The sequence below is a fragment of the Cibotium barometz genome, chromosome 48 (assembly GCF_041138505.1).
Source record: "Cibotium barometz isolate CiBa-2024 chromosome 48, ASM4113850v1, whole genome shotgun sequence".
Lineage (NCBI taxonomy): Eukaryota > Viridiplantae > Streptophyta > Polypodiopsida > Cyatheales > Cibotiaceae > Cibotium > Cibotium barometz.
This window is the reverse complement of record NC_141093.1, coordinates 13,858,651-13,871,717: the sequence shown is the minus strand read 5'-3', so window position 1 is coordinate 13,871,717 and position 13,067 is coordinate 13,858,651. Positions and strand designations below refer to the sequence as shown.

Here is a 13,067-nt window from a genome sequence, read left to right as displayed (position 1 = left end):
AGGAGCTGGTGCTGTGGGTTGGGTGGGCGGCGACAAGTACTTATATCATGCCCTTGGTGCCCCCATCTAAGGTGGTGCCACTGTCAACATGGAATTCATGGATGGGCAGTGATGACTGGACCTGGGATGGAAGGGTGCAGAATAATCAGTGATGTCGTTTCTCCAAATCTGCATTGACGTAGCTGAGCGCTAGCCTTCCTGCCATGGATGCTGCTTCTGCACGGGTGGCACCTGCAACCTGCACTGGGCGGAGGGCTTGTCTATGAAGTATTGTAGAAGGCCCTGCCCATCTGTTCTGCTCATGCGGCAGTAAGGTGGTGGGCATGCAAGGGCGTGTGGCTGTTATTTGTGTATCCAACCTTAAATTTGGATGTTTCAATGTGACAAGTAAAAGAAGCTGTCCATAATCACATCCTTGCAAAGAAACTCATGAAGGATTTCTGTTCTAAAACTCTACAATGGTAGAGCTCATGAATGTTTGGATGGAATTTTGAAGTATCTGTGTGTGGAGCAAGGCCAATTTCCTGATTGTATATGTTTAGCGACATTTTTTGACTCTTTGTAATTCATCCCTTTTAAACAAAATCCGTGAGCAAGGTTGTGGAGGAGATGATGCATTTTGGCATACGCCCGAAATTGAAGACATTGACGGCACTTTTAGGAGCATGCGGGGCCACAGGGTTGCCTAAAGAAGCGTAAGTGGGCCATGCTTTAACGTGCTCATGGAGTAGCTTATTCATTGCAATAGGATGGTATTTGAAAATGAAGCACGTGATCAGACTTCTCACTGCACTTAATGGCATGTTGTACATGCTTGCAGGGCTGTGGTTGTGCAGAGGATAACCGAATCTGGGCTTGCACTGAACAAGTACTGCTATGCCGCACTCATAGCAGCAGAGAAAAACCAGCCAGTGAAGAAAAGCGATGTTTTTGAAAAGGTGACGGTGTTAGCAGACTGAGTAAGAATTACCCTTCAAGTTTTGTTGGATTACAGGACATGCTTATTTGTGGTTAAGGGATACTATATCGAATCAACACAAATGCTTGATGGACATACAGATTATTGAGATTCTGAGGCAGGCAAGGAGCTGGTCGAGTCTGGATGTGTTTGGAAGCGGGCGGGAAGGAGGGGACATGATTGATGAGATTGATGAGTATGTCTACTGTCTGCCAACTGTTGATTTTGTGCGAGGACGAGCAAATTTTGTAGATCGGCGGTTGACAGTGTATCACGCTGCCCTTTGCGCTTGTGCGGACCTAAAAAATACAGCGGTAATCCTATTGCAGACGCACACACAGATTTTGTTGATTTACAAAATTTCTTCCCAAGCATAAGGTTTTGTGTGGATGCTGTTCTGGTTTTTTATATGCTGGAAAGTTAGCTATGTCTTCTGTGTACTCTGGTTTGGCATCTGGATTCGCACCATAGCTGCAAATTTCTAAATTTGATTTGGAGTTTGTTGCAATTTCCAAGGTGGAGGCTCCACCTCTTCATCTACCTCCATCTCAGCTTCACAACGGAGCAAGAAGTCTATAGACAGTTCCACTTAGAGGAGGTTGCTGCAGAAGGAGGCCAGATAGCAGTTGGGGGAGGGGTGGATACACCTCTCAGCCCACATCTGAGTTTATTTGGAGTGGCTCCGCTCTCGCACCGACGGCCACTACTCCCCTTCGAAACCTGGTGTAATTTACCCTGCTGGGTGTGAGCACGTATTGGGCATGGTCTTGTAAGTAACAATCACTCAAACACTTAATGAAATGGAAACAACACAAAACATAAACAAAGCTGAAATCTGAAATGCTGCCCTCCAAACCGTACATGGCAATCTTTCGTCATACAGCTCTCACTCGGAACACCTCAATTGTTATCTCAGTTTGTTGGGGCCCAAAGTGGGGGATATGGTGGAACGGTAGACGCTGCGGACTCAATCAGATTGAGCCGAGGTATGGAGGTAGGTACGCAAGAGAATGACGATTTTCTTGCTGGAGAGGGTGAAATGAGTGGTGCATGAGTTTTAGTTGTCCACACCAACCATTTGCCACATGGGTGGTCACCCCTCACTTATGGGGTGCCCATCCTACACACGTTGCCAGCAAGAAGGTGCCCACCAAGTTGGACCCCTAGCACTTCAATAAATTATCCACTCAATTTTTAACGAGTTGGACCCCTAGCACTTTAATAAATTGTCCACTCAATTTTTAAGGAGTGTGAACCTACAAAGGTTAAAAACGATACAAAACATTTTTATAAATTAATACAAGAGTTTTGAGTGCACTTACCACCTGTTCACACAACCCACAAAACACATCAGAATATAGGGCATTTGCATGGTTCACGGGTAGGCGCGTCCTAGGCCCGTGAACTGGACATTCATAGTAGGCAAACATACGAAAATAGTTCACGTGGAAACAATTTTAAACATGCAAACATGTGTGCACTTTATTATGAGCACATCTCCCGGTCATACAAACATGTGTGCATGTGCACTTTATAATGAGCACATCTCCCGGTCATGGAACAAGTACAGCATTGGCATTTTCGGGCACAAGTCTAGCACATCAGAAAGCGCGGAACTAGGATCCTGGGCACTCCGGACTAGTATCTTGGGCACTCAGATCCACACACTGGCTGTAAGCAGGTGTGAAAAATTGGGATCCTAGACACTCGGATCCACAAATTGGCTACACATGGGCACGAGAAATTGAAGAGGACTGTTGGCTTCTAAACAATTGTCCTCGACTGAAAAGCGTTGTGGTATGCCTGAAGAACTTGTGGATAGTCGGAGAAGTATTCTTCATCAACCCATTTACCATCAATAGGAAGGTAGTTTTTAAACAAGATATCACGTGCTAGTTTTCTCTCCTCGTGGAAGACTATTTTCTCTGGCGGTCTTCTTGATCACTTTGAAGGGCCCAAATACCTTGTAGAGAGCTTAGGACATGCTCCCTCTTTTTTTTTTTTTTTTTTTTCCCAAGGGAAAAAGATCCTTCTATTAGTTACCAAAAAACAACCAAAATGGCTAAGTACAAATCCGTCTTGAGAGGGAAACGCTAGTCAAGATGATCAAAGGGAGGATGCACTTCTCCTCTGGTTGGCCGCTCTAGGAGGAGAAGGCTATCTCATACAATGGGGGGAGGAGAAAATAATCACACAGGTGGTCTGTAATGCCAAGTGGGCTTGCCACCTCTATCTGTAAGAAAGGGACTGTGCCGCTAGATCTTGAGGAAGGCCTCCCAATGCTTCCTCATGTGGTCTGAGCCACCTTGAAGCTGCCCCCACTGACCACGGAGGGTATGAATGATATCGGGCCAGATGCTTTGGATAAACCCCGTTGGCGGGGTGAGGGTGCCTTCTATGGCTTTGCTGCATCGCTTCTACCGATATGCCACGTGGCTATACTGCTGCAGATCTCCCATCTCTGGCAAGAACGTGGGGTCCAACAACCAGTAGGCAAAGTTGGAATTGGCACAATAGAAATATGAAGGTGAGAGACCTGAAGGGCTAGTCCCCCACCTTCCTCCTCGCATGGCATGATGATCGTGGTCTTAGTGGCCCAAGCAACAGTGCCTCACGTGACAATACGGGCCGGAGCCCGATCCATAGTGAAAATGCATAGGATCCTCTACCAGACTTGCTTGCTGGGCTTGGAGGTGGCTAGAGAAAGAGTACTCGGGCAGCATGTGCAGGGCATGCAACAAGTGCGCAATAGGCTTAGACCGGGTAACGGAGTAGTGCATGGGCAGAGCGCTGCAGAACCTATTTAGTTGCATGCTCTTGTTTCTTTTTATAAGTGTGGAATCTATTTAGTTGCATGCTCTTAAGTGTGGAAAAGGGAATGGATACGAGGCTTTACCATGAACCCTTTTGTGTTATCCGGATAGCCATTGTGTGGCAGGTTGTGGAGGTAGTCTTGTTGGGTGTTCACTTAATCCAAGATGTTAGGCCGTCTTGTGGTGATGGTCATAATCTAGGATGCTTGGGTGGAGATTTACGTATGGCTTATAGATAGCCAACGGAGCTGTGACTACAGGAGCTAGGAACATGGATTGGGGTGTGAACATGGTTGTATCTTTCATCCTTGACTTTGCATGGTTTGGATTAATCCTCAAGTTGACCTTGGAGTTCAGAGGGGAATTCAGTTGCTTCAATGCTAGATTGTAGGGAGGAAAGAGTTGGCCATTCCACCCATGATCATGCTTAACGGGGGTTTTATGTGGGGTGTGCTTTGGTGCTATGGGACGCCACAGTGTGTTCTCATGTAGAATCTCTCAAGGCTTTGCGGTTACTTGTCTTGGAAACTCTATGCTTTGGGACGTGTTCTCATGTAGAATCTCTCAGGGCTTTGGGGGTTTATTGGGACACACTTTGCTTTGGCATTGTTTACCTTTGGTGATTGTGAGGGGTAGTGCCTGATTATGAGTGACAACAAGATAAGGGACTTTCTTGGTTGTCTGAGCATTGGCATGTCACTCGTAGGGTGGCAAGTTTTATGATTCACACACTCTCTCGTGATGGCCAAATGATATTGATGCATGAGGGAGCCTCAAAATTGTACATATGAGATGACAACTTTGGAACTTCTTCATCTTAGACTAAATGTCTTCCGTTGATGGGATTGCGTGGACCTTTGGCTCATCCCACTTTGGTGGGGTGAAAGTGGCTGTTAGCCGTATGTTGTCTTCAAGCTTTTCGAGGACATGGGACATATGCAGACGTTGATGGGGAGTATTATGCTTGCCCTGAAGTAGACGTGAGTATCTACTAGTTCCCCCCCCCCCCCCCCCCCCAGGAAAGAGATCCTTCTATTAGTTACCAAGAAAAACACCAATAATGTCTAAGTACAAACTTGGCTCCACATGGGGAAGCGAGAGTCGAGAAACATAAAAAGGGGGGAGGATGCTCTTCTCCTCCGGCTGGCCACTCTAGGAGGAGAAGGCTATCTCATACAATGGGGGGAGGGGCAAACAATACATAGGTGGGCTATAGTGCCAAGTGGACTCACCACCATTGTTAATGAGAAAGGGACTGTGATGCCAGATCCTCAAGAAGGCTTCCCAGCGCTTCTGCATGCGGTCAGAGCCACCTTGAAGCTTCCCCCACTGTCCACGGATGGTATGAATGATATCGAGTCAGATGCTCCATATGGACACAATTGGCGGGGTGAGGGTGCCCTCGTTGGCTTTGCTGCATTGAGCTCTCCAAATGTGCCTTGTTGCAATATTGCTTGCAAATCTTCCATCTCTGGCTAGAACCTGTTGGAGTCTGGTGACTAGTGGATGGAGCTGCGATTGGCACTGCATAAATACGAAGGTGAGAGACATGAAGGGCTAGTCCCCCACCACCCTCCTCATATGACATGATGGTTTTGGCCTTAGTGGCCCAAGCAACTGTGCCCCACGTAATTGTGCAGGAGGGGGCCGGGTCCATAGTGAGGATGCGGAGAATCTGTTGCCAAACTTGCCGAGCCTTCAGGCAATCCCAAAGACAATGACGGTGGGACTCCTGGGGATGGCCACACCTCGAACAGACTATTGTCCCATCTCCTATGGCCAGGCAAGTGCCAGCCACCAGGCTCCGATATGCCAGCTGCCACAGAAAGAGTGTGTGTAACGCGCGGAAGCTATGGGAGTCTTCTTTCAGCCCTAAACACTACTGGAAAACATCTGATGCAAAACGCAGATATGGAGAGAGAGTAGAGAGAGAGAGATGTGCTGGAAATTCAGTATATTTCATATAGTACAAAAAGGGTACTCTAGTTCTACAGCCAGAGGCTGCCTTATAAAGGTGAACATCACAAAAATCTAGCCTAATACTTGATCCACTCCATAGGGGAGAGAATGATTCTAATAATGAGCACACTCTTCCTTTTATAGTACTCTTGGACACTTTGGTGTACTGGCCGACTGCTGGTCGGCCAGTCTTATATGCTTTAAATGCCCCTTTTCAGCGCTGCCCGACTGGTGGTCTTCTTCGATCCTTAGTCGCCACTGCCGCCTTGTCCTCTGGAGCGCCTGCAGCCGCCTTGCCCCCTCTGGTACAGCCGACAACACCAAGTCATGCAACCGACAGGGTTTTTCCCCTTGCTCATCATGCACCGGCTCCTGCCTTCCTCTGGTTCAGCCGACCAGTGCTGGTTCAGCCGACCCCATGTCCTGGCTCCTAACGCATGGTCATGAAGCTCCTCCAGGCCTTGCTCTGAATCCACCTTTGTCCTCTTGTGCTCCTAGCTGGTTCGTAGTCTTTATCTGGTTGCGTCCTCTGGATCAGCACTTGAGAAGGTACATGGCATTGATCATGCACATGTCAGTGTGATCTTTCGCGACCGAAAACTATCCCACGGCCTCTTCCAGAAATCTGAGAGAAACTGAGGAGGGAGGCCTCGAGACTGCCAATATCTTGCCGTTGCTGCTGGAGTTCCCTCAATCTCTGGCATCTGAATCCTGCGGCCCAGCCATGCGACTTAGGCAAAGAAGGGGTATCAGGAGTCTCCTCATTGTCATCTGGATCATGCCATGTCCACTCCCTTGGGTCTCACTGGAGGCGCGTGAGAGAGGATGACCCTCCCAAATCCACAAACGCCATAATCTCTCTCTTGCCACCTTGGCCGGTGGAGGGTCTATGTGCCACTCATGCACATGGAAACCAATCACCCTCACCCTCTTCAAGGTGCATCCCCTGAAATCCTCCATAGGGGGGTATGCATCAGGTCCGATAGAGAAGGTGAGTCAGCGGAGCTCTCATCTGCGCCATGGATAGCGAAAGGAATGTCATGCCTAGTGAACACTCCCAACCACGTTGGGGGGGGGGAGTGTTTGGGATTGGGGCCAGCCACTGTGGGGGGATGGAAGAGTCGATGTCGAGGCTAAGTCTGTCCCTACCCCATATCCTAGTGAGGCTCCTCTCCTGGGCCTTTGGGGGCAGCTGTCTGAATGTAAGCCAGTCTCCAAGTGACTGAGTGGGACCCATGCTCAATGCTCCCCATGATGCGTGTGGGCGAGCCCTGAGCATGTGCCTACTGGGCAAATGGACCAAAGGTCCTAGATCAGAGGCTGTCAGAGATGCTCCTCGGATGCAACTGGAGAAGATTGCTGAAGGGCAGGCATGAGATGATTCCAAGCACGTGAGAGATTGGCTGCAAATCTGTCCTCAATAGCAGGGCTAAAGCCATGAACCCACATCTTCGTGAAGATCCATCTCATACTGTGGGGCCAAGGGCCTCCCAAAATCAGGATGCAGGCAGAGATCCTAGCCCCAGAGGAAGTCCTATCAGGGCTCATCGCTCGGAAGAAGGCCATGAACTATCCACTTGCCCAAAAGGGTGTGGCTTTGAATGGAGGGGTCAATGATGCCCAGGCCCCCCCTTTGTCATGATTGAATGATCACTCTTGAGGCCACCTTGGCCCGGGCGGGCCTCTCATCTTGCTGCTAGCCTAAAGAAAGTTGCGGATCAACCGTTGAACCTTACCAATGCAAACCTGGGAGAGGGCCTAGTAGGAGGTGATGTACCACATGGTTGCAAGAAGAACCTGGTTCACCACCATGACCCGGCTAGCTAAGGAAAGCCTGGCTGAACTCCAGTATAACAGCTTCTTCTGAATGCTTAGAAGAAGAGGGGCTAGCTGTTGCTGTGGGGAGATATTAATACCCACCTGGCATCTAAGATAATGAACTGGAGTGCCACACAGGATCCAATGAAAAGCCTCAACCCAACTCCAAGTTGGGGCAGGTGATGAGCCAACCCAAAATCCACACGACTTGTGCTAGTTGATCTACGCTCCAGATGCACGATAGAAGATCTCCATCGCCTCGGCGAATCTTTGGAGGTTCCCCTTATGTTCGGGTAGATATGTTGCTATGTCATCGTTGAACTCAAGAATCAAGCAGCTCCTGCGCGGATGGGAAGAGATAGCCCCTGGAGTCCTGTTTCTTGAGTGGAGAGAAAACTACTCATGGCTGCGGCAACAAACAAAAATAGATAAGGTGCCAGTGGACAGCCTTGCCGGACCGAGCAAGAAAGCGGAAATCTGTTGCCTCTAGCTCGCCGAATGAGAACCTGGTTGTGCGAAGTTGAGTAGCGCCCGGAAACTACTCGGACCCACAATTGAGGGAATCCCATCTGCCACATTGTCCCCTCGAGAAATCACCAGTCCACTTTGTGATAGGCTTTCTCAAAATCTAGGAGGACAATAAGATCCTACTGCCTCAACCTGGCCGAAGCGGTTGCCTCCCAGAAAGTGAAGATGTTGTCCAGAATGCTCTGATCCTGGACGAAACCCATCTGCATGCCATGGATCAAATCGGGGAGGAAAGGTTGCAGGCGCGGGCTGATGGCCTTGGCTAGAATTTTGAGGCGGTCCCTAGGAGGGTGATGGGCCTCCATTGCCGAATCTCCAATCTGTCCACCACCCTCCTTGGGAATCGAATGGATCAATCCCTTTGATAGCCTCTCCGGCATGGCTCCCGTGATCATAATCTCATTGAAGGCGACTATGAAGGTGCCTTCCATGAGATCCCAATGTCAGAGAGTGCCTTCCATGAGATCCCAATGTCAGAGAATTTAGGAAACCGGAAGCCCGTCTTCTCCCAAGCATTTGCCCCCCCAAGGAGTGCCGTCAAAGCCTCTGCAAGCTCCTCTACAGTAAAGGGAGTCAACATGAAAGTTCCGGAGAGCAGGAGGAATCACCTCTCTCGTATGCCACCAAACCCGCTTATGCGTATCCAGCACCTGTGAGGATATCAGGGCACTCGTGAGGAGAGAGTGAAAGAAATTTGTGGCAATATCTCACACAGGGAGATTTGCAACAATGGGTCCATCCTAGCCTCGCAACTTGTGGATACCATCCCTCTGCCTATGTGGGCGTGCTATCGCAAAGAAATCCCCGGTGACCATGTCTCCTGCTTGGGTCCAAAAGGAGGCTTTGGCATGCTATCTGTACTCCACCCTCTGCTTCTCGATGGAACTAAGCTCTATGTGGGCTGCAGCCAATTGGGCCTCAATCCACGGGCTATCTGGGGAACTCTCTTGGAGCCGTTGCAGGGAGGCTAGGCTTCGACAGAGGCTCCTCTCCTGCTTTGAAAAGCCAGCCAATCTGCTCTACGCTGCCTCTTGTAATAAACTGCTGATCTCGCTAAAGCCTGCGTCCAAAGCGCTTGCGATTGAACGTGAGTGAAAATCCAGACTCTCCCAGATCTCCTCTATCTTGTTGCATACCTCGGAGCCCTTAATGAGGCTGTCTCGGATCTGGGTGCTCAAATGCCTATCTTGCCTCGAGGGGTCCTCTAGGGATAGAATGACGGGTGCATGATCGGAGAAAGTAGTGCCGATCAGTTTACCAATTATGCCACCACGTCCACAAGCCCACCCATCTACATAAAACCAGTCTAATCTGGATAGGACCTAGGTTAGGGCCTGTACGATCTCGAGAAAAACACACTCCCGGGGTTGGGTCCAAACTCCGGTAAATGCCAAGGGCCCTGTGATGTCCCCTCAAAGCCAAAATCAACTCCTCCCAAGCCGAGTACTCCGTGCCAGAAACTGTAGCCATGCACCTTTGAGTCTGTCCTCTGTCGACTCTTAACATGTCGAAATTCCCACCCATGCACCAGAGAGGCGGCGGGGAAAGACGCAAAGGCAAGGAAGCGGAGGGTGACGGTGATGGAGGGAAGGTGCGCACAAGGGGCGAGCTCCAACATCTCGTCGTTCAAGTCTGAGTATCTAGTAATGTGTGAAAACAGAATCTTCATTAGTCTTAGATGAGGATTAGATAAGGGAGATCTTGTACTGGAAGTACATGGCACTAGTACTTGGTTGTGCTTTTAGTGGACTAGTGTTTGCTTACAACTAATGTGCAGGATGACGTTTGGTATGACCGTTGAATTGTGCTATTGGGCTGTGCTAGGGTTGTTACGGTAGAGCTTGTTGCACTTTGTGACTAGATGTCCTATTGAGATTCAGCTCTTGGACGAGAGTTGGATTGATAGTAAGCAATTGGATCTTTGTAGCACGATCTACAAAGCAGTCTTACAGTGGCTTAGGTAAGAGGCAGTTGTCACATGCATCCCTGTGCCATGGCTAATCTTCAGCATGAACTGGCTTAATCCCTGATGATTAGTGCAAGCATAAGCATTTAGGTCACCATCAGAAGCATCATCATCAGCACTAGCATTAGAACCATCATCTTCATTATCATCGTAATCATTAGCATCAGAACCATCAGCATGATCATCAGTTTCAGCTGCATCAACATCATCATCATCACAATTGGGCAAGGAACCCTGTCGGCAGCAGCCACAGCAGCCAGTATAGGTCCTTGGCAGCCAGTCGGCTATTCTCAGCATAAGGGCCAGCAGGTGGCATCACATCAAGCATAAGCGCAGCATTAAAGAGAAGCAAAAGTGATTATTTGTCCAGCATGGCTGGCCGACAGCAGGGACAGCTGGCCGTCTGCAGCCCCACACACATATATAAGCATACTTCATAATTCAGCATTGGGCAATCAAGTAGTTCTTCATTCATTCATTAGAAATCAGCATAAATCATGTAGAAGGGGCCTAGGTCATCCCTATGGGGCCGACCATAGCCCTAAACCATGTACAAGCATCCAGCTACCTTTTTGTACCATATTAATACATGAAAACCCTGACACCAAATACTCTCTCTTCTTCTTCTCTCCTCTGTCTTATCTCATTAATTAGTATCAATGTTCTTAATCAAGCTTAGGGCTGTGGGTCAGTACAACAAGGCTTCCGTGCATGCAATAACAGTAGTCTTGAGTAGATGGACGGATGTCTGGATCCGAGGATTTGCTTACATAGGCTTGTCTCCTTACAAGGATGTGAATTGAACAAAAGGGGGAAAGTACGTTACATCTCGACAGGCCTCGGATTAGGGCCAGGGGCATGTGCTAACCCAAATAGAGTTAACCGAGGATTAGGGTTAAGGCTTAGCTAGGGCGTGGGGACCTGGAGGGTTCACATGTGCACTAAGGGCACTAGCAATATGAGGTCTAGATTGGCTGAAAGCTTATAGTTAATAGCCTAGGGCTAATAATGGCTAAAAGCTTATAAATAAAACGGGAAAGCTAATAAATAAAGCAAGGGCCAATAATAGCCAGGTACTATATAAGTGACCTTGGGGTCACGCGGTGACCCAGAGATACCAAGGAAGCATGCAGGATCCTGTGGCTCTCCACATATGATTGGGGTCGGATGGAGAGACTGCAGACCCTCATGATCTCCATGATGATTTGCAGCAAACCATTAGTACCACATGAGATTGTGAGAGCAGAGCTTGCAGTGCCCCCCCCGTGATGGTAGAGGCTCTATTTCAGACCATAGCCTACATCAGACGCATGAGAGCCATGGGTCCAGAGAGACTACCCCGCTTAGCCATGGAGTCCTCACAGACTATTGCCACAAAGAGCCATCACCCATCATGGTATGCTGCAGTAGATGAGTGGTTCTCAGCACATGGCCTCGACATGGATAGATTACCGCCCTTCCAGTAATGATGAGGACTCCCCATACTTTACACTCTCCCGAGAGGAGAGGAATAGAGTTTTGAGACATGATTTGATGCAGATGCACACCGGGGAGACTTGGTCGGGTCCCCTTCCCTTCAAGATGTACTACAGTGATCATTTCCTCAGATTCACAGAGAATGGATTGGTCAGACGCCCAAGCTACATGGATGTACACATGTCTCATGCTATGAGGGTGACTATTGGTCAGATCAGAGTTTCCTCTCACACTTTGGAGATTGAGGTAGGGAGAGCAACACAGACCCCTAGAGAGGACAGAGTATGCAAATTATGCCACAAAGAGGTAAAGTCAAAGGAGCATTACATATGCAGATGCCCTGTATATTATGAGATCAAAGGGAGATACCAGAGAGGGTTTTGGCCCACTTCGCCGGGTGATGGAGTATCGTGATCAGAGATGCCTAGGCCTTTTCCTCCTTGAGCTACACCGACATTGAGAGAGGCTTCTACAGGTGCAGAGCCAGAGATCCCAGCCACCATAGATCATCAGCTTCTTTAGGCCTATCAATGAGCCACATCCCCCTCCCCCTGTATCGTCTACCTCTCGACGAGGGCTCACACTATAGAGATGTCACCAGCCTTGACATTTCCCAGTATGAAAGGGGTATGGTGGACTCCAGGATGTCTAAATATTTGGAAAGTACAAGCTTTGGGAATAGGGGATTATCCTAGAATACAAAGGACCACACTCCTAAAATTTAGGAGAGTTGCTATTTTTGGTCTGACTTCGATGGAAATTCTGACTTCGATGGAAATTCTGTCTTGAATTGAGCAGATACCAAGAGTTGGTAAAGTGCCTATGACAGAATGTCTACGAGTTGGGATATTTTTAGCGATAAAGTTTATGGAAGGACCCATCTCTTAGATTGGGACATGTGGCAAGAAAGTGGACCAAAGTGAGATAAGTGGCCTGACACTTGTTAGAAAGTGGATCAAAGTGAGACAAGTGGCCTCACACTTGTCACTTCAACTATTGTGTGGCTCTCCACTTGTCATTGTAGCCTTCTCTTGCCATTTTAGCTCATGGGAGGCCCAAATCTATAAATTGGAGCCCTCTCTCTTCATTAATCGAGGCTCTCTTGTTGCACACTAGCCTTTGCCACCATTACAGGCTGCCCCCCGTCGGCCACGATGACCTCATCAGCTCCAGATCCAGGACATGCTCCACCGCCATCGAGCTACCTTTCCACGTGACATAGCGGAGGGAGACCTCTCGGCCATACTTGTCAACCCCATGCTTGACATTTTGGAGAGTGGTATACCATCTACCCGGAGCTGATGTTGCTCCCATGTTTTTATGTTCTTAGTTTTCCATGACGAGTTTCCTTGGACATTTTTGTATCACACCAGTGAGATAGCTATATTTATGTTTTCATTCTGTTTTATTTTCCATTCCATGATGAGATATGCCATGGACATTATTGTACCACTTTGGTCTCATAGGCCCATTGGGTCTTTAGTAGACGCTTAATATATCTTTCTTTCTTTCTCTTGAAGGCTGCCCATGAAGAATACTGGCTGTTGGG

At 48.5% G+C, this 13,067-nt stretch overlaps 1 protein-coding gene across 1 annotated transcript in view; it reads left to right on the top strand.

Moving 5' to 3' along the window:
- LOC147610837 (pentatricopeptide repeat-containing protein At4g35850, mitochondrial-like) overlaps window positions 1-13,067 on the top strand; it is a 52,523-nt gene that overhangs the window by 31,444 nt on the left and 8,012 nt on the right. Inside the window, exons 5-7 of the mRNA XM_086785300.1 lie at window positions 598-695; window positions 821-938; window positions 1,060-1,272. Of these exons, the coding sequence (XP_086641426.1) occupies window positions 598-695; window positions 821-938; window positions 1,060-1,272 (429 nt within the window). The remainder of the gene's footprint in view (window positions 1-597; window positions 696-820; window positions 939-1,059; window positions 1,273-13,067) is intronic.